The 21,452-nt window shown below is 52.5% G+C and overlaps 3 protein-coding genes across 3 annotated transcripts; 1 reads left to right on the top strand and 2 right to left on the bottom strand.

Annotated features, from left to right (window-relative positions):
• Positions 1-10,457: 10,457 nt before the first annotated feature.
• On the bottom strand, positions 10,458-12,112 carry PG998_014332 (uncharacterized protein; the record flags this gene model as incomplete). Its single annotated transcript, XM_066881148.1, has 2 exons — positions 10,458-10,468; positions 10,510-12,112. 2 exons carry the CDS (start codon positions 12,110-12,112, stop codon positions 10,458-10,460), a joined length of 1,614 nt encoding a protein of 537 aa, XP_066723679.1.
• Positions 12,113-13,270: 1,158 nt separating this feature from the next.
• Positions 13,271-13,919, bottom strand: PG998_014333 (endo-beta-1-4-glucanase D; the record flags this gene model as incomplete). The annotated part of the gene is made up of 3 exons (XM_066881149.1): positions 13,271-13,357; positions 13,408-13,491; positions 13,545-13,919. The coding sequence occupies 3 exons, from the start codon at positions 13,917-13,919 to the stop codon at positions 13,271-13,273; spliced, it is 546 nt and encodes a 181-aa protein (XP_066723680.1).
• A 2,933-nt stretch (positions 13,920-16,852) lies between these two features.
• On the top strand, positions 16,853-19,290 carry PG998_014334 (uncharacterized protein; the record flags this gene model as incomplete). The annotated part of the gene is made up of 4 exons (XM_066881150.1): positions 16,853-16,965; positions 17,985-18,790; positions 18,857-19,114; positions 19,184-19,290. The coding sequence occupies 4 exons, from the start codon at positions 16,853-16,855 to the stop codon at positions 19,288-19,290; spliced, it is 1,284 nt and encodes a 427-aa protein (XP_066723681.1).
• Positions 19,291-21,452: the final 2,162 nt, after the last annotated feature.

The following is a 21,452-nucleotide window of genomic DNA, read 5'->3' on the forward strand; positions in this document are numbered from 1 at the left end:
ATGGTTCTGTGGCCGTATGGCTGGAGAGCCAGCAGCGGCCCGCAATCAGGGAGGGCCAATCAGATCATAATATGGATGCGGTGATAGGGCACTATGACACCAGAAGTGGGGTCCTATACTACTCTGTAAGGTGGACTGGGTACGAATGCCCAACCTGGGAGTCGGAGCAGGATCTAGACCAGTATGCTGCTTTCCTGGACCACTACTGGGCTACTTTGCAGCATCAAAACCGATTCGATTGAGCGGTTTTGTGTCTGGGGTAGGGGGATGGAGTACTCTGAGGCGGAAGCACTTCGAGCTGCAACCAGCTTTGGTCCATAAGGTGTTCTAAGGACGCCAAGGTACCGGCACATCTAGCCGATCAAATGTATGATCTTCTAATATTGATTCGCGTAAAAGCGGCTGGCTGGCTGGGTATTTAGGGTGTGGTAGCCTTAACCTCCGCGACATGATTCTCAAGATGTGCTTCAGCTGCGGACATTCGCCCAAACTTTGCATGACCCGGTCACTTGACCACCATGCAGCACGCCATCGCCGTCTTGACTACAGTATCGGTAGCTGCTTCGCCAATGCGCACCTGGACGAATGCCACAGGCTGCCAGGTTGCGACCCTCGGCAACTTTGCTTGGGAGATCAGGAACTTCGACCACCAGGTGTTGGATGCACGGGGGAATGTCAGCTTCGACCTGTCGAATCCCGCGTTGTCGCACACATCGCAATGTAGTGCATCGGATAGCCAGCCGTTCGGCGGCTTCTATGGTACCATTCCCTATATGTGTGCCGATGGGCCTTTGGGTACTACCACGCAGACGACCTTCGACTTCAACAGTCTTAGTCGTGCGCTCAATATCAACCAAACGTGGGTTTGCAGCGATGAGGACCCCCAGTGGCCGTAAGTGACCTTTGAATATCAATGAAGCTCCATTCTTACGTTGGCACAGTGTACGCTTCCATGCTTACGGTTCTATCAACTTGACATTGGACTGTGCAGATAAAGTTACCAACGATTGGAAGATGGATGAGCTTGATTCTAGCCGGGAGACCAAGTGCACATCTGCGGCCGTGCTCCTCAGGCCATATCAAATGACGGCTGTTGCTTAAGTAGCGTTATATATTTTAGAAGGCAGCAGTAGAGGCTTGGAAACTACCACTCGATAACTGGTCATGGGAGCAGGGTATCTTGATGAACTGCCAAAGCGGCATGATTGCTCTCCAAATAGAGTATCTCAGCCCGTTACCGGACACCAGTTATCAACTGAGTTCCAAATTGTCAGATCATTCATCGTCGTCATCCTGATACCGGATCGACAAAACCGCGACCAGCAGGTCATCTATTCCATAGCCAACGGAGATAATCTAATTTGTCAGTATTCATTTCTATATGGGATAGGCCACCACTCACCAGTAGCATGTAAAGCCTAAGTACAGGAAGAAGACGCCAGTCTTTGGCACACGTTATACCCATAGCACCGGCTATGGCCATTACCGAAAGAAGAAACGCCTCCATGAAGACGCAGCCCTTCGTCCGGTGCTTTTTCTGAGAACACACCATCCATTCCCACGCTACCCATAACCGAAATGTGGCTGCAGATACGAGCATGACGATGCTTCCGTGGTAGGCATGGACACCAGCGATAATGACGCCCGCCAAAAAGGAACCCAGGATTATCGGCAAACCCACAGCGAGCCGGATCAAATGTAATGATCCATGCACTGATGGCCACATCCTGCTCATCCGGAAGCACTAGAGACGTCAGCATCGATGGTAAGCTCTACCCGTCGGCCAATGTACCTGACTTATCATGCTTACTGCTACGATGGAACCAAGCAGATATACCGTCCAAATGTTGATTTCGATAAAGACTGTGAGCGTAGCGAACACAACCACGACCGCGAAAGACAGAACGATCTGGCCGACTGAAAGTAATAAAAGCTCAAGGCGGAACTTTACACGGAGCAGCTGGCAAGCCTTCAGCGGCTGTGCTACTCGTCGATGGTTATAAAGTACACCGAACGCATGGAGCAGCGTGACCAGTACACTCAGCCCGGCAGGAACGAAGCGTAGGTCGTAGAGAAGAGCCATTGCGGTCCAAGAGCTTTTTGCAGCTAGCCAGTACTTGAGGAAGTGAAATGTAGGAAGGAAGTAGAATGATTGACGAGAGCTTCGAGCTATCGTACTTGTATTGGACCAGACTTAAGAAAATCCTGACCGCCCTAAGGTGAGGCACGCTCTATAGGTTGGCTATGGTGTCTGGAAGCACATGATAGGTGGGAAATCGTATCTGCGTTGCCGCAGTCGGCAGTGGCGATACTGCCCAGTTCAATCAGACCAGGCCGGCTTCACGAAAGACTGGTGCTTTCGTGTCAGTCATCCTCTGCGTTTTCGAAAACTTGACTCGGTACCGGATGTGCACTACGCCATACCTGACTAGGTATGCTACAAACCTACCCTATAGCAGAGTCGTCTTGAGAGGTCCGAACCTACACTACGTGTAAGGTTTCGATGTGACTGGGATATTCGGTTACATCTTATTAGGAGTCACATCACGTCTCGTCTGTTGCTTCCAGCATTGAGTACAATCGCCTTGGCTTCTCGAGCCGACAATCACACGATGCAAGACTCAGCGTCAGTGAAGGGATGGTCTCGGCTTTATCCGTGTTGTTGAGCATGATAACTTACGCCGAGTTTAGCTGCGATAGTAGCTGTAGAGGGGGGACTCCACCTATTAGGCACCGCCAGCACGTCATGGCTTCGTAAGACGGCGTTGAGGGTCGACCCTGTACGAGTGCCGTATCACCAGCGCTGTCACATTCTACGAGCTAAGGCATATTCAGGACACTCGTCTCCTCTTTCAGATGGCTGAAGCGTGCATGGTACATAGCCACAATAATACGTATAAATAGGAGAGCGCACGCTATAAAGGTGACAACGTTCCACGGACTTGAACAGTTTCCCTTTTTCTCTCACATCTGCTGCCCACAAACACGATTACGAATCTTACCAGCGACCATAGAAATCGGTGCCAAATGGACGAGAAACCAAGAAACGGCATGAATCCAATGCCAGCATTCAACACCATGCCTTTCTCGGGCACAGAGACGGGCCTCGTTCACTTCGGTCCTTTCAGCCCATATGTCCCTTTCTATCCAGCCAATGCGCTTGAGCTGGGGCACATTCAGTCAGGCACCTACATCGACGAAGAGTACAGCCTATCCTCGCTGATGATGTCTATGGTTCCAGCGTCCCAGACACTTTTCTCTGATTTGTCGCTGGGCGAGACATTTGCCGAGATGCCACAAGCAGAAAAAGATCGAAATTTAAATAATGGCCCTCCTCTGCCATCTGTTCAGAGCAATTCGCCCTTCTGTCAAGTTTCACCACCAACGCCATCCCTGAGAAGCTCATGGAAACAGCCACACAACCACTGGCTCAGCCGTATGGAGATGAAGCAGCATCATGCTTCGGGGGTATCACAGCGTTATCAAGCTTTTTGGTTCCACCCAGACACAGCAGCAGCAGCCGCAGCGGAAGTTATTGGGCATAACGACTCCAAAGGATATTGTGTTTGAGTCCAACGAGCCTGGACAGCCCGACTCGTTTACCCTTTCTTTCCAGAAATCCAAATACATGGAAATGAACCAGGATAGGACAGCGGACCAGCGCACCCCGGAATCTATCGACGAAGAGTTCATCTCTGGTTCTAGATGTCTCAACTTGCAGATGCCACACCATTCCCCCACCGTTATGCCACCAATACTGCAGCAGCATACTCCTCCAGACCCAACCTTCCTATGCGCCAGTTCGGTTGGCAGCAGTGAATTGCCTCTCGTTTCGAGAGTACCGAAGAGGCTGTCAAAAAGTAGCGCGAATGGAGTTATGTCGCTACCCCAGAGGCGACATCGCAGGTCAACTCACCGAGTGGCCACTCAGAACAACACTAACAGGATTGGTGCATCCCGCAAGGAGACAAACGGTTTTTGCAATAGCCAGGCTACGCTCTACAGCTGCCATAAGGTCAATCCGCGCGCTGGGGAGCTCTGCAGGATTACTTTTTCACGCCCCTACGATCTCACTCGGCATGAGGATAGCATTCACAATAACAAGAAAAGGCCTCAGTGCAACCTTTGCATAGAGGAGAATACTTTTAGCCGCGCCGACGCCCTTAAGAGACACTACCGTGTCTGCCACCCTGACGTTGAACTCGCTATCAAGCACCAAAGACGTGACTCTTGATTCCACGACCGTGGGAAAGGGAGATAAACATGTCGATAGAAACCAAAGTGATGTGGTTGGAGAATGGTTTAGACAGTGACTTGAGGGGTTCCATAGCTGCGCGGACATCTATCAACAGTAGTATTTAGTGGAAATATCAAAACAGACCACTACTGAGCGATGCCAGTCGCGCCCACATCTACACTTCGTATAACTATGTGAAAGATAATACGCTGTAAACAGTAGAAAAATGATTGGCAAGACCACCGAAGTTCGCGACGAACCCTTCGACTGCTTTGGACTCCTTCGGAATCATATCTGCATCTATTATGCACCTACGGACAGGCTTTGAGCTGTATTATACCTCTAAAACAGCCGGAGAAAGAAGACTACACTATAGCGAAAGCCTGGAGGCCGATCTCGCTCCTATCCACGCCCGGGAAGGTGATGGAGTCGGTCATCGCAGAGAGGATCTTGTACCTAGTCGAGACATTCGGACTCCTTCCAACCAACCACTTCGGCGCCCGGAAACGACGGTCGGCAAACAGGCACTCATGCTCTTGCAAGAACAGATCTACGCTGCCTAGCGAGGTCGCAGGGTTCTCAGCCTGGTAAGCTTCGATGTTAAAGGGGCGTACAACGGGGTATTCGGCATCAGGCTTCTCCAAAGGATGAAAGCCCGAGGAATACCAGATCAGTTGCTCCGTTGGATCCGCACTTTCTGCTCAAGTTGTACGGCGACGATTCTGGTGAACGGACACACGTCCAAAAGCCGTAGACTACCACAGGCGGACTTGCCCCAAGGCTCCCCCTGCCTCCGATTATGTTCCTCTTCTTCAATGAAGATCTGATACAGCGGCGAATCGACTGCTACGGGGGGCTCGATGGTCTTTGTCGATGACTTTACAGCCTGGGTCACAGGGCCTACGGCGGAAAGCAACCGCGAAGGCATAGAGGCTATTATTCAGGAGGCCCTTGCGTGGGAGAGGAGAAGTGGTGCGACGTTCGAAGTGGACAAGACAGCCATCATCCACTTTGCCCGCAAGTCATACAAGACCGATTCGACACCCTTCACCATCAAAGGACAAAGTGTTCAACCCAAAACCCATGTCAAGATCCTCGGGGTAGTTATGGACGCCAAGCTGAAATACAATACCACGCTCCACCCGGCGCCACGATGCCGGTTCGCACCGCTTGCCGGCGTTGCCAGCGGACGTCGGAAAACGGACCTGGGCCATAGCCAGGAGTACCGAATGCTTCCAGTGCTGGTTGCGATAGAAGTGCGCTTTCACGTTCATGCCTGGTCGTTCACATTCGTCAAATCTTTTACTACGGCTTCAAGAGTCAGTATCTACGAGGTGGACGCGTGAGATGCCCTCGGTGTCCACTTGCGGCGCCTTAGCTACTGCCCTACTGCTCATACGACTCACACGAGTGGTGACTCTTGCTGTCTTTGTGGTAGGTTTTGGCTGGCACAGCTGGCACGAATCCTGATCCATGTCTGGACTTCGTCGACAACTCGCATTCTACCGCTCCCAATGTATATATACGCACCAGTAACTGCCGAAATGCTTTGCGGCTCTTTGATTTGGGCTTGTCCGCTCCTGTTAACGACAGTCAGCCGAAACGCATCTGGTTGTTCTCCCAGGTACTCAAATAGTAGCATGCGCTCCTTGTACCCGAAAGCCTCAATGCAGCTCTTCTGGCTCGTACCTACCAGTATCATAGCTCAGCTATCTGCACCTGTTTCTGGCCATGCTACTTGAAGCGACTTCCGGTCCTATTGGGTTCATACCTCAAGGTACAGTCGTCAAAAGAGACCGGTGCAGTACTGACGGTGTGACTTACGTGCAGTTCATCTTGCGAAGCTAGACTCCCGATCAGGAAATGCCTTTTCGTAGTCGGTCGAAAGTTATCTCTCCAGCTCTGCGTCGTTAAGCGGCGGTAGGGCAGATGTCGACCTCAGGACGCAGAGCTGCTGATGGCGCCGCCGGTCCAGATGAGCAAAGCCAGCGGACAGCAGCGCCGATATTGTTGTGCTCCGTTGTTGGCCGTGGCGCACTTGCTGGCTCACACGAGGCACTCTGGGGGTCCTCCAATTCCCGCCGAGTAGTTGCAGAAAGGATACTGGGAGGCCAAACTACCATTCTGGTCTACGGGACCGTAGTCTCTTATTGTACCTTCCCGAAGTGCGCCGATCTCAAATGGAACCAGAGCCTGATGTTCCCCCGCTCCGCTTGTACTGTTCCGGCGCAGGGAGGCAGGTTACCTTGGAGCCAGTGTCATCCAGCGGCTGCTCTCTTTCTGCTGTATTCCGTCGAGATTCGAATACTCTCCTGGGCTGTTTCCGGTCCTGGCTTCCATAGTTGCCCGCACTGTTGGCGTACTATTGGGGTGCAGAGCCGGAAGAGTAGCAACGGCGCACTGACGCACTAGCGTGACCAGCGGACCAGGTCTAGAACCCACCCACAGTTAGCGTAGAGCTGGTTCGCGACCCCGCGTTATTTTAGGACCAACTGCCCAATCCTCCTGAACTGCGCAAGAACCTCTCTTCCTCAAGACACGCCGAAGCGAACCTGGCCCGAGATTTCTATCGTCAACATGGGCATGTCGAAGGCCGTTGTCATGCCCCCAAGTCTGTGGATCTCAATGTCGACGAGGGTCGGGGAGTATGGAGGCTTCTGTGACTGATGTATGCGTGTGACACAAGGGCAGTAATGGCTTGGTTCCGATTCAGCTAATAATTGAATCTCACAATGCAAGCAAAAGTCAGATTGTGGTTTGAATCTTAAACAATCTTGAACCATTACTAATCTTCCTATCCTATCATTGTTTCTACGTAAAAGGTCGCAGTATCCTCATTTTAGTCAGGGTCCTTCGTATGTGTTGTGCGCTAGTCTAAATAACGGGAGGAAAGTGGGCGGTGTAAGCTTTACCATTCGCCGGTTTACGGTGAAACCATTTTCCAGTCTAGACAAATGGATGTGAAATAATTATCTGCCAATCCCAAATGTATAGCCTATACTGGCTAAGCTGCGGTAGGGCAGATGTCGACCTCAGGATGCAGAGCTGCTGATGGCGCCGCCGGTCCAGATGAGCAAAGCCAGCGGACAGCAGCGCCGATATTGTTGTGTTCCGTTGTTGGCCGTGGCGCACTTGCTGGCTCACACGAGGCACTTTCAGGTCCCTCCAATTCCCACCGAGTAGTATGCAGAAATGGTACTGAGAGGCCCAACAACCATTCTAGTCCCCCCGATCGTATTATTCAATTGTACCATTATCGACGTGGTGCGCCGATTCGAATGGAGCGCGAATCATCCAGTGACATACAATACTGTCTTTTGCTGCGTAAGCTCGAAGAGTCTCACGGGCTGGTTTCAGTCCTGAGTTTGGTTGGCCTGATTCTAATGCAGAATTGGAACCGTCCTCAAGTGGCACTCGGAGACAGGAATGGACGCCGGACGGACAGCTTGTGATGCAGCTCATGTTCTGGTGCGCAGGACAGAGCCTGACGTTCCCACCGCTCTGCTTGTACCGTTCTGGCAAAGGTAGGTCGCCTCGGAGCTTGAATCATTCAGCGGCGTATTCTCTATCGCCGCATCCGTCGAGAGCTCGAAGACCCTCGCGCGCTGTTTCCGGTCCTGGCTTCATAGTTGCCTGCAGACCTGTTGGCCCTACCGTCGGAGTGCAGTGTCGGAAGTGCAGCAATGGCGCACTAGCGCACTAGCGCACTAGCGGGCCAGGTCTAGAACCCACCGTTCTTAGCGTAGAGCCGGTTCGCGAGCCTGCGTCATTTGTGAACCAACTGCCCAATCCTCCAACTGCGCAACTTCTCCTCAAGACGCGTCGAAGAGAAGCTGGCCCGGGATCCCTCTCGCCAACATGGGCTCGGAACCGGATCAGCAGCTGCATTGGCGACGTTCGCCCAACTCGAGCTCATCATGCCATCCCCATTTGACACCCGCAAGCCAAGCGTGACTACAGTATATCTACCGTTACGCGGGACGCTATTGAAGCTCCATGGACACCAGGAATATGCTCCAAGAGAGTCCAGCAAGTTACCCGAACCATATTAGTAGCTAGGCCTCCGTCATGGTCCATACCAAGGCGCAGAAAGACAAGGTTCGCAAGAGCGGCTTGTCGTTGCAGAACAAGACAAAAGACCTCGGGCGGTTCTGCGACGTCTTCAGCGCGCTTGCGTACTGGAACCCGACGCACGAGCGAATGGAGACGGCGATGCACGTCCCACGCGGGCAGCAGGTGCCGGACCTCAACAGGATTGTCCGTCCCCATGTCCCGGTTACCGTTCCGTCGAGTGTATCCAGCTCTGTTGCTGACAGCCGCAGTTTCGACAATCAGCCGCGTCCCACGCGAGGCCGAGCCACGGCCGAGCGACACGATCGAGCGGCCAAGTCGAAGCCATCCGTCTCGAGGCCCAGGCGGACGCCAGCGACGACGCGAATGCCGTTGCTGGCATAGACAGCGATGCGGATGCCGAGTACGAAACCGACCCCGAGTATATTGCAACAGTTCCCGCTGCCGCGGCGGAGCCTCTGTCTGTTTACGACGTCATCTCCGACGATGACGGCGGGACTGTCATTCTCAACAGTCCCACGAGGCAGATGGGTCCGAGACAGCTGCCTCCACCCAAAACACCCCAAGGTGAGTACAGCTTCTCGGCTAGTGACCGCGTGACGCTAATCATAAAACAGTCGCCCGAGCTCCCCGACAAACAGTGGCGCAACCCGCCCGCACCGAGCCCAGCTCCACGACAAACACTGCACCAGCCGCGGCGACGAATGCAGGTGCTTGGCCAGCACCCACAAGATACGCCGACCACGGCGCGATGGATGCGTCGCTGCAGAGAGCTGTCCGTTGGAATAGCCGGGTGACGGCCAGAAGACCCTTGGCGCCGATCATGTCGACTCAACCACGGCAGTTCCCTCCCAGAATGGCGGGAAGCGGTGTAAAGCTGCCACAGGCAGGCCGTCCAAGAGGGTCTGTGCAGAATGCGGCGAGGCGCACGCCAGACTACTACAAGGACGACAGGCGCAAGCTGCAGCGGGAGACCTTGGCAAAGAAGATGGTGGGCATGCTGGAGGACCTTCGGACGAGTCTCAGCGGTATGCCGTTTGGGTGAAGACGTGGCACATGTTGATACGGAAGGTATCACAAGCGGCATCTCTGTCTATGCTTGTATTGAAGTACAGAAAGCGAACTAATTAACTTCGAGTCTGTAGATACCGAGGACAGCTACCTGGAGGAATCCGTGGGAATGTATTTCTTACCATCCATCCTAGCGATGTTCTCCAAGTCATCTCGGTTTGAATAGGAAATGGCTGTACGTCGCACACTAATTCTTCACACCGGAATCCTCGTGGAGACTAGGACCAGGGAGTCACGGGAGCAGAAGGAGTAGCATTTAGCGTTTAGAGCGTTTGCCAATGAATTGAACCTGAAAATATGCTGCAAGATAACCAGTCAAAGCTGCCGCTTGTGATATCTTCGTACTTATACCTATCGCAAGCATATCATGGTGACTGCGTTCAAATCCTCGCGCATTTGCCGTTTATAAGGCAAGTTACGACCCATCTTTCCAACCCCGCTGTTTCTCGCCGGGAGCCTTCTCTTATTTGGCACCACCGACCCAAGAGGGAGCCGAGGACGCTCCATCAAAACGGCCCTCTCGAAATCGCATATCCTAATCTGCCCATTCTCTTGATTGATCAGCACATTAGGCGACCGGAGATCCTTATGTGCAACTCCACAAGTGTGCAGAGCACGGATTGCGTGGGTTAATTGACGGCTTAGATCGCCATCGTCGCCTGCAGTGCGCACCGAGTCCAAGCTATCACCACCCCAAGACAGAAACATCATGTATTGAACTCGGACGCGGAAGTCGTAGTAGTAAGTGCGTGATATCGTACGTAGGTCGATTGCCCCGAGAAAGATCGGCGTGACTTTACCCTGCAATGGCTGCAGGGCTTGGTAGACCTTTGCTTCGTGTTCGAGATCCTCGATGAATGCCGGCACCGTGCCCTTGCCAATAAAGGTGTACCCATATGCAAGAAGAGTCACCTTGAAGAGGACCCCACGAGCACCTCCCTTGTCGAGGCTCTCGATCCCGTCGTCAAGAGTGCGCTTGAGTTGGTCGCGGAGCAGTGTCACAAATCTGGCATGGCGAATGCGGTGGTGGAGACCATCCCCATCGTGTCGATGAGCAGCAACATTGGGGCAATTTTCATCAAGCCGCGTCTTCGTCTGTAGCGTCAAACCGCGCAGACATTCCTCCGTACAGTATCCATCGTTTTGCTGGCGACTGCGGTAGGCGTCGTGGCCGTCTTTCCGCGTGTGATTGGGCAAGGCCCGCTGCGCCGCTTGAATCCGTCCGCTGCGTCTTGGCTCAAGCGGCGTGGGCGTCTCCTGCATTCGCCTCGTGCTCTCATCGTCGGATGACTCCGGCGAATGCGCTGGCACACCAATCCTCGTCACATTCCCGGGCGGTTTCCTTGGTTTCCTCTTCCGCGAAATACATGGCGATCGGTCAGCATCGCTGTATGGGTCAGGCTCATAGGCGGGCGAGCTCGATGGTGCCTTCCGCTGATCGACTGGTATCGTCTTGAGTATGGTCTCGACATCTTCTGACCAGGTCTTTAGACTGGACATGACCGCTTCACGCTCGTCCTGGCGATGATACCGTCTACCTTGGGAGTAGTCCAGCGCTAGCAGACTGAAAGCAAGCATCTGGCTGACCGCCGTACAATAACGCGCATCACGCGGGTGCGCGACCACCTCTGCCCGCGGTTCGGCGAGATGGTACTGTAGGGTCGTAGGGTCGGACCAGTCCACTTTCAAAAAGACAATTGCCTCTCCTGTGGTGACCAGGCCGTACTCCAGTCCACCTTCAATCATGTAGTGGAACGTCTGCGTTATGGCAGCCGCGACGAGCCGTTCCGAATGGTATTGGAACAGAGCCTCGGGGTCCGCTGCGGTTGGGATCGTAGCCCGATTCACGACCTCTTTGTATATATCCATCGAGCGAAGCCCTACGCGGAGATGCTGGGGAGTGATCTTGTGAGGCGCCTTGTACTCGTTGATGTACAGCATTGTGCGCTGTGTCGAAGTCTCGCCCTCCTGCCTGTAAATGCAGATTTGATCGGGCCGGAGTCGAAGGCGTTCGAATCGAGGTTGGTCGGGGGTGCGTGGTCGTTGTGAGGTGGCAAGGCGGTCAACGACCTCTTCGGAGATGTCGCTAATAGCATTCGGGTGGTTCTCAAACACGATACCATCCCCAAGAGCAAAAGCTTCCCTGACCTCGTCGACAGATACAAGATGCTCGACAATCGATCGTACCGGATCCTCCACACTGATGTGCTGAAAGTATTCGAGATCTTTTTCGTTGGCAATCCGTTTTCGTGCTATCCTTTCTCCAAGGCCGTGCAAAAACGCCAGACTCTCGAAAGCTCTAGTTTCGGTCGGGCATAGTGAATAAAGGTCGCCGAACACCGTCCTTTGCTGGTCGATGAAGTCTGACCAAGGGATGAGGCGCGTCGGGCAATATTTGTTTTGGGGGTTCGTGGTTGGACCCTTCGATGTAAGACTTTTATCTGGCTCGACCTGGAATTTTGCGTAGACAAACTCGTGGCAGGCTTCGAGATATTCGGAGAGGGTCGTTAGGCGGTTAACCTTTTCTGCTTCTTCGGCGCGTTGGTCTGCTTCTTTAGCGCGTTGTTGCTCCAGCTGGCGTTGCTGCTCTGCTTCTTCGGCGCGTTGTCGCTCCAGCTGGCGTTGCTGCTCTGCTTCTTCGGCGCGTTGGTCTGCTTCTTCGGCGCGTTGGTCTGCTTCTTCGGCGCGACGCTCTAGCTCCTTCAAACGTTTCAATAATGCGTCATTTTCCATATTGGTATTCATTCATCCATAGACTTCCTTGGTCACCATGGTTGAACAGCGATAGTATGTAAAAGGGACGGTGTTGGATCATTCCTGGGTACAGTTTAAGGCTGAGTGGCCCACTTTATGTTGTTCCCCGGGAGATTAGCTCCGCAGCTCTAACACTAAGTTATTCGACCTCTCGTCCCAAGCTGTTGATCCGTGTCGTGGAATTACCATTACCCCCCGGGCAGCTTTGCCCTAGGAGACCAATAATTTCGACCATCATGCATCGACGTCAGTGCAAAGAACTACAGAAGCACTTCGGCAGCTACGACAGGCCCATACGTATTGGGAGCGGTGGGATGCGAGTCGTTGGCGAAGTCCAGCCATGGGGCCAGAACTCGTGCCAGCCGCGCTAGCATAACCTACCCCAGTCCTCCAACTCTGCAGACCGTCGGAATTTTTGCTCAGATCAGATGGTCCTAGTACAGCTCGATACCACAAGACATCTTGCAAATCAAAGACCGTGACCTCCGATCAGACCCCTCCGTGCCTCCCGTCAAAGCAGTCGCGAAACACCGACCTACATGTCGCCTGATACTGGCCTACGGATGTCTGTTGATGCAGTTCAGAATTTTTCGATAAAAGAAATGGCCTTTAGTACTCTGAGTGACAGCATCTACCCACACTGGCTTTCAAGTGGCGTCAAACTTGATGGCATTCTCGAATACGATGGGGTTGGAAATGGTGGTAGGTAGGTGGCGTTCCTTGCTGCGAGCGCAACAGAGTCTATTGATTTTGCTGAATCCGGTATCGATAGACTGAGAAGCCGAAATAGTCGTATTGATGGTTGACATGGTGCGTAGTAGCTAGAGAAACTAGAGTAAAGGTATGATTTGAGGTTGTTTGTATGCAGGGAAGCTGTTGAATGGAATAGAGCAAACGGCAGTAAGAGATCACTGGGAGATAACAGGAGTAGAGTAGGTATTTATAGTGTGATACTCCCCTAACACCCTTGTAATTGTTATGCTAACAAGACAGCGCCAAGACAAAAAGCTTCCTTCCACGCCTTCCATTCGAGTTTAACGCCAAAACCTCACTCATGATGACCGGTATGCGAAACGAAAAGCTTGATTCCCCTGCCTTACGAGAAATTGCGTGGAATCTTTCTTGCTGAAGAACCTATCAACATTGTATGGGTAGAGGACCTGGATTCGTGTAGTTTGTAGGTACCGGCCACCACAAGTTCACATGGATACCGGGGTCATTCTCCTGCAAGCACGTTAGGTATCACGATATACTACAAATTTTCTTCTGCTTACTGAATAGGCACCAGGAAGATGGACTCCAGGGAACTCCCTAGTGCCCGACCCAGACACAGACAGCTGAGCGCATGCTTGGAAGAACTGTCTCATAGTTATAAGCAGAGGCCACCGCAAGATAAAGACAATGTTCTTACTTGTGCACCGCCAATATTATAGGCGCCATGTAGACCGAGGTGCTCTACTCGAAGCAAGTAGTCTCCAGCGACTATACACTGGGGGATTCGGACAGACAGTTCGGTTCGTCCCTCCGACGGCCACGTCAGCTGTGAGATGCCAAAGTCTGGCTGTTCCTGAGCAATCTTGAACCAGACGTCGCCGCCGCCGTCGAACGTCTTTGCCGTATGCGCTTTTGGAGCTTTGGCCATGTAGAATGCCACTGGGCCGGGGTGTTGAATGCTTGGGCTGACCCGAAAGCCCACTGTCTCCCCAGCTATGACCTGGCGAATTCCGGCGCTATAAGGGGGACTCCCCAGCTCGTCGCATCGGATCTGTGCTGCGGAGACATTCATGACCGGGCTTTGGCTCTCGTAGTTCGAGGTTTGACGGACATAGCTGTTTACAAATAAGTCTTTGGTGGCAGGGGCACGCATAGGAAAGGGACTCACGCCCAGTCTTCCGTCACTTCACCATCATGTATCAGGTTAGGGAATATGTCTTCCAACCATATCAGTCACCCATCGCCTGGCAGCGTGCTCTCGATTACTTACAGTGGGCGTGTACCAGGCCAAGCAAATGCGTAATCAGAATAACATGCTTCATTCTGCTCTCTTCCTCGTTGAATCCACGGTAGTCTCCGGGTTTCCCCTTCGTGAGCAGCCAGTATGTCTAATATGTAAAGTTAGTATGACAAGGTTCTGGGCAGAGCCACCGTAGAAGACATCGACCGGCTGCCTTAGCAATCCTATATTGGCCAGTAGCGAGGCTGCGGCCACTTAGTTGTGGCGAAAGCGTGCCTGCGCTAGTCCTTATGCTGAGAGAATCAAAACCCAATGCAGGACCCGATCCGGCCCCTAGTCAGGATCCTTTCTGCTGACCTGGCTCTCGTACAACCAGGATGTAAGGTTGGAGCCAGCTGCGGAAGTGATGGCTGTTTCAGATGGGCTACGCTTTTGGTAGGAAGCCGCAAGCAGCGAATTGGCTGCGGCTGAGCGTGAAGGTGGTTTTGATGCGATATTTTTTAGACACTGAGCCAGAAGCAATACGAAAAGGAGCGACATGAGCCGAATCTGGAGTATGTAAGGACTTTGGGTGACAAGGAAACGACTCAGGAATCCACAATAGACTAGCGTACTCTTTGATAGATCCTGGCAGATATAGGCGAAACTCAGCATTCTGTGGCTGTACTAACCACTAATCGAGCTCTAAAATATAGCTGGAAGCGTTGTTTCCCCCCGTGTTTCCGCGGATACATCCAGTATACAAAGCTATGCAACCAGCCTTTTCAGCTATCGTCGGCCTCCGTGTACAACATCCAGATGGCGCCCGTCTCTAAATGCCTTCTTCAGGCCTCATACTTCCTGTATTGCCTAGGCTGCCTTACTGAGATGTTCATGCTTCTTGCCATCCTGTTGGCCATCCCGGGGGCAGCCGCTTACTTTGCATGGTTTACACAGAACAGACTTCGGCCAGTTTTTGAGACAAACGACGCCTACCGTCATGTTGACGAATACCTTGCACACCTTGCTTTTATCACAGTTTACTTTACCATCGTCATCTGGGGGATGGTTCCATTCCTGAGCCTCGAGCCACGGTTAACTAGACGAGCTAAAGAACGCATCTCACGTATCGTGAAACAGCTTACAGTGATTTGGGCAGCATCCTCTATTCGAACCATCTTCTTGGCCTGGAACTGGTCTCTTCCACTGGATGCGGCCGGGTACATCCACCTCGCTGGTATTTGCCAAGTGATGGCAATTTGTCTGGGTATCGTCCTTTGTGCAGGCCTGGTATGTCTCGGTCATCCACCTCATCTGGTCGATTCTCAGAGCTCCCTAACCATAGAGCAGTTACTTGCCGATACGATGGGAATGATAGATATAATGGGTGGTGTAGCTGGCATATGGGCTTAGATGGGCATCTAGGCTTTCAAAACAATGAGCAGGTACAGCATATGTTGTCCCTCAAGCTCTGAGCGCACTTTCTACCTTTGCAAGGCCAAGCTCTGGGATGCAGCCATCATCCAAAAAGCCACCTTAGTACAAGCTAAGGACGGGCCCATTTACAGGGCCGTTGTCCGTTTATGTCGTCTATATCGGTGGTAAGGTTGTTGGATGCCACAGACGTGTAAACTAGAAAGCTGGGTTTCCCTAAGAAATTTACGTCGGTACTATAATTATGAAGATGCTTCGTTCCACCAAACCTTACAATCATTTACAGCCATCGCCTATCTACCAGCACCTTTGATACTAGTGAAATGATTGGACGATATGAAGTAAGCTATTTCATTTCTTATCTTATGAATCCATTGTTCTTAGTAGACTGTCGCCCCCAGCCCACCCGAGTGCGTAGAGGGCCAACAGGAATCTGCCGAGCCCGACACCCCGACTTCTGTAGTTGCCATAGGCAAGGGGAGCCCACACAGATAGTGCAGCTAGCACATACGCTGTGTCCAGTAGTGGAAGCGGCATCACATAGACTGATGCTCAGGTGATCCTGGCCTGTGTTCATAGGTTGGTCATTTAGATATATTTCACGTTGCAGCCTGGATGCTATAACCCCGGGTTTCTACATTGCCCCTCTGTATGAAAGTGTGAAACTTGGCTGCGATACCACGTGGGCCCTTGCCTCTCAGCGCCAGTCTCTTCCAAGTATTCTGTAACGCTGAGAGCTGGATACCTTCCTAATACAGCAACTTCACCGATACCGTCTGGTCCTGCCTGTGTGCTATAACTAGGGTCGTCAGGGCAGTTGGAACACTAGGAGCTGCACGGAGGAATATCGTTTGCTCACCAGCTTTACACCGCCACCTGACGTAAAGGGGTAATATGGCAAATATGCGAGCAAATCGAAGCAGGCTCTGTCAGTGTATCCCTACCTAGCTAAACAGGATGAAAGACCGCTCAAAATCAAACCATAGAAATACCTTAAGGCGATGAGGGTATAACCATTACCATATTCCCTTGCATAAACCCCTTTCTTCCCTGACCACTACCGAGTCTAACTAGCCACTAAAAATGGAGGTTGAGAAAGAAGTAATGCGACCCCGGGCATGTCACTACAGTATAGCCCCCTACCAAGGGTATTGTTATGGATAAACGAGGGCCGCGTATACACGAAGATGAATTCATCAGGCCATTTGAGCATGAGCCAAAGCGTTTACTGCGATAAAACAGAGCCCTCGGTTTATTATACACCTTGAAGAGGTTACCTTTCTAGAATCTTGGTACGGTAGCTGACCCCTTTTTGATCGCTAGTATAGAATAGCGTCATCTTGCTATGAGCAATGAGTCATCGTCCTAAAGGATGTGATCCCCGGTTCCTCCTGCCCTTCATCCAGGCCACCTTCCCTTGCAAGGCCTTTGAAGCCGAAACCCAGGAGCCTTTTACCTCAAAATGGTATACAAATTCTGCCTGAAATCGTATAGCCTAGGTCCGCCAGGACTGGATAAAGAAATACTGGCCCCTTGTATGTGAATTTCTTCTTGAGCTTCAGCAGATAAGAGTAGAATTAATACTAGCAGCCACGACTTTTGTCGGAAGCTAGCATACTAAGTATAGAAATTAATGATTCTATCAGAACAGAATTTAGAATACACTTGCTAGTGTCATTCGACGAGGACTTCTGGCAGCAATTCGCGGGGCCAGGTGTTCTCCAAAATGTCCTCCCCAACGTAACAGATGATTTGTGGGCTAGGTATTCACATATACTATCGCCAAGTAAGCTGTTGGCCGGCGAGGACGCCTATGGTTTCCTCGGGCGACACCGTTCGAGTATCAGCTGCGTGTCCTGGGGGAAAGGGGCGAAGCGCAGCTCCGCAAGCTGGTGAGGAATTTCCGCCATTGACTGGAGTATGAGTCAGGGGGAAATGACAGGAAGAGGCGATATCAATGCGGGCGAGTGGACAAAAAGGCTGGAGGTCCCGGGACTATGCTGTAATTGGTTGCCCTTGGCTACCTCCTAAGTCGCGTCCTGCTGCCTTTTGCGACAAGCTGTGGGTGCCAAGATCTAGACGTAGTCACGTATAGTTAAGTACCCCAAGCTTATATACCCGCCCAAACCCCCAGAGCTTTCAAAGTAACACTACCATCTTGCGACTGACGCCTTTTCGACTTGGCCAGCTACTCCTTGTTCCGGCAGCTCATCGACCCAGAAGATCCCGACGAACTGTTCGCGCGGTTCGACATCATCACCCCAACCTCCGTTGTACACCAACCATCTCGCCGTCCGTCGCCCTCTCACGCTTAGAACCGTCGCCCTCTGTAACTCCACTGTAATCTGGAAGCAGCTCTACGCGGCCTAGTCGCGTGACCGAACGTTACAGCAAACTGGCCTTGCTATACTCTAATCCCGCCCAATCTCTGGAGGCGCCTCGGCTAGGATCGCAGTCGCCGGCGTCTGACAACCTTAATAACAGTGACATGTACGAAAACGCGCGAAGGAGGAGGCAGAACGAACCACCCTTCAGTGCTACTTCTAATCCTAGATATTCGGTTCATGATGCCAATGCGCAACGAAGGTTGTATGGTGCCGGCACAGGCGCAGACGCGTCAGACAGGTATCGGCCTGCGCCCCTCAACACGTCCCCATCGACGGCTCAAGGCATGGGCGGGACGGCTGCCTACAGCGATCACTATCAGGAGCCGGCTGCGGTATTCTCGACCGCGATGCCACAGAGCATAATGCCATACCAGTCCGAATATGGTCAGGATACACGACAAACACAAAATCTTAACGTATACAATCCCTCTCTGATGTACAACGTCCCGCAGACGAGCGCACAGAACACCGTTTACGATACGAGTCAACAATTCCCGTCTTGGCAACCTGCAGCTCTGCAGATGATGCCAACGGATGTGGCCGCGTCTTATTTCCCGAGCCAGCCAACCAACGCAGGTGCGGCGCCTGTCATCCAGGCCCAAGCAACGTCTTCGAGCACTTTGGGGGTATATCAACAAATCCCGGCAGACCAGCGCGTAATGCTTCACCAATACGCGAACAGCATTTTGTCAATGAGCGGAATGTCACAGCAAGCTATCGCGCCAGACCAGGTCATGGAGGAGCAGGACTATTCTAATTCTACAGAAATGGGTGAAGCCTACGAGCAGTACCAGACGGCCTTGAGGGAAATCTTTACCAACATCCGCAAAGGCGTCTTGGTTTCGGCTAGCGAATCGCTCTTAACTGTTTCCGACTGGTTGCTCTCCAAGGTGGCCGAATTGGGTACGTTTTGAGGGTCCATCCTGTGGCACGCAGCACCTTATGCTAACCAAATAATATTCTCTTCAGGTCTAGCTGCCGATAATCCCCAATTGCACCATGACCGCATCAAGCTCTGGCATGACTTCAACCATGCATGGCTAGCTCTACTACAGAAGCAAAAAGACATGGTTGCTTCAGGTATTCCATCCCAGAGAGGCCAAACACTGGTGAGCGAGGAGAACCTGAAGAAAATGGGAAAAGAGATTGTGCGGCTCTGTGACGTCATTGAGCGACATGGCCTTGTCGACTATGAGTACGGCGTCTGGGAAGAACCCATCATTGAGAGTATATATTATCCCTACAGGCGGTACCCCTGCTCCTCCCCTAACGACTTGGTGGCTGACTTGGAGATAGTTCTTACGGAATGTCTTGGCTTTTACAAGAATGCAGACGGGGCCGTCGGGACGAGTGCCGCATCCCTTGCGAACGCTTCCACCTCGAGCCACCATAACTCGAGATAATTGCTTTTGCGGGGATGGGTACTATGTCACCAACTCGCATACGATGGTTGGGTGACCGTATTTTTTTTTTTTTTGAATCAAGTTTATTGTCCGTATGCAGCTACCTAGCTATGAAAGACACTATGACAAACCTAGCCCTGAAGAGGGCTTACTCCATTAAACCCAGGAGAGTAAAATCGGGAAATTCCATCGCTCAACTTGCTGTCTATGCACAGCCAGTTCGTTGTAGTTAGCAAAAGGGAAGCTTTGTTTCCCGTAGAAACGAGAGCAGAGCTCCCCTTCCACGCATGGTGGTAAAAAGAACGCTAGTCGTGAGAGGGAGCCCCACGAGCTGCCTCCGTAGTTGCTGTCGCTGTCTGCTGAAGTGCCGACAGTAGAGTAGGAGATGTGTTGTCGTCTGTCTCGTTCTGCCGCAATACCTACAGACATCGGAGTCGGTTTTCCCTATGAGATGTAAGTAAGTTGCTATATGTCCGATGCCTGTGCGCAATTGGAGATACGCGGACGTAACACTCCGAGGAAATCCAGAGTAGTCGAAGGGCTTCATTGCAAACTTCGGTGGCTTTCTGGTCAGTAATCGGTACTGTTTCCCCAGACCGTGAACACGTCGGCCGTGGTCTTCATTCTGTTCTTCGAGGTCCCACAGCTGCTTCCATCTTTCTTTCACCTTTTGGTGGATCTGGCTCTTTAGCCAGCTGAGAGATACGAGCTGATCTTGCCGATCGTGTCGTGGAAGAGGCTTCTGAAGCCCCTTCTTCGCTAGCTTGTCGGCAATCTCGTTACCCCGGATCCCACAGTGCGCCGGGCACCAATGGAGCTGGACAGGATGTTGGAGAGATTCTGCAATGCTGTTCACTTGCCTGGCCAGGTAGCTAGTTCCTTGCGTCTGGCGGAGCAGGGAGCGTTCCACGATTGGGCAATTCGCAGGGCTTTGTGTATGCATGTGAGCTCTGCGTCGGCAATCCGGAGGCCTGGGCCCAGATTCCACAAGTAGCATTTGGCTACTCTCGTGTGCGGGGCGAAGGAACAGAGGCCCGCTGCGGACCTCGTTAGCTTCCCTCGGGCGTCGAAAGAGCCATCCGTGTAGATGATGGCTGTGTGCTGCGGGATCGTTCGAAGGAGTTCACGATGTCTCTTCGCTGCCTCTTCTTTCCCTACGCTGAGTATAACCGGGCGCAGGGGTGGGCTGTACCATGGCGGGAACCAAGATTGGTCTGTCCTCTCTATGTTTTGTGACTTCGAAAGACTCTTCAGCAAGACAATGAGGGACTGAAGTTGTGTGGGGTAGGACGTTGAGGGTTGAGAAAGGCCGTGGTTGTAGTTCCCCAGAGCGGGTTGGTTTCGTGGTCTGTTGGTAAAGGCTTGCTTGACGGGGTGGTTGTGGGGTAGCTTGGTGAAGCGAAGTGCATATTGGTATGCGAGCTTCGTATGCCTGCATTCCGGCGGAAGTAGAGCCGCCTCGATCTCCAGCGCCTTGGTCGGTGATTTGGGGAACGCTCCCGTGATCATGGCCAGTGCTCGGTTCTGGACCCTTTGGTACTGTTCCCACAGGGATTGGCAGCCTCTTCGCCCGAACCAGAGCACGGATCCGTAGTCGGCCACCGAGCTCACACAGGCCACGTATAGCTGGCGCAGGGCGTTCAGCGTGAGGCCTTTTCGCTGGCGGGCGATGCGCTGGATGCCTTGGAGAGCTCCGTTGGCTAGGGTCAGTCGTTTTTCTACGTGGGTCCGAAACGTCAGCCCAGAATCGAACCAGATTCCGAGCCAGCGAACCTCCGGCTTGGGTATCACCTCGGCGTCCTGGATCGTTATGGTGTCCAGCAGAGGTTGTCTGCCACGGTGGAAGTGGATCAGCTCTGTTTTTTCCACTTCGAAGGTCGCGCCCGCCTTGTCGGCCTTGTCGAACAGTTGTCTCAAGGCGTCATGAAGCATCCGGCAGTTCTTCTTTGCCGACGTCGAGCTTGCTGCGAGGGCAAAGTCGTCCATGTACGACAGCTGCAGCGTGCCATTCTGTGCGCTGACAAAGCGGACATACAGCAAGAAGAGGATCGGGGAGACAGGGGAACCCTGTGGCAGCCCCGAAACCGCGTAAGATTCGGAAAGCTGCCCGTTGAACAGCAATTTGATTTTGCGCCCGCAGAGAAAGTGGGCGACCCAGCGGG

The sequence above is a fragment of the Apiospora kogelbergensis genome, assembly GCF_038363985.1.
Source record: "Apiospora kogelbergensis strain CBS 113332 chromosome Unknown utg000011l_segment0_segment0, whole genome shotgun sequence".
Taxonomy (NCBI): Eukaryota; Fungi; Ascomycota; class Sordariomycetes; order Amphisphaeriales; family Apiosporaceae; genus Apiospora; species Apiospora kogelbergensis.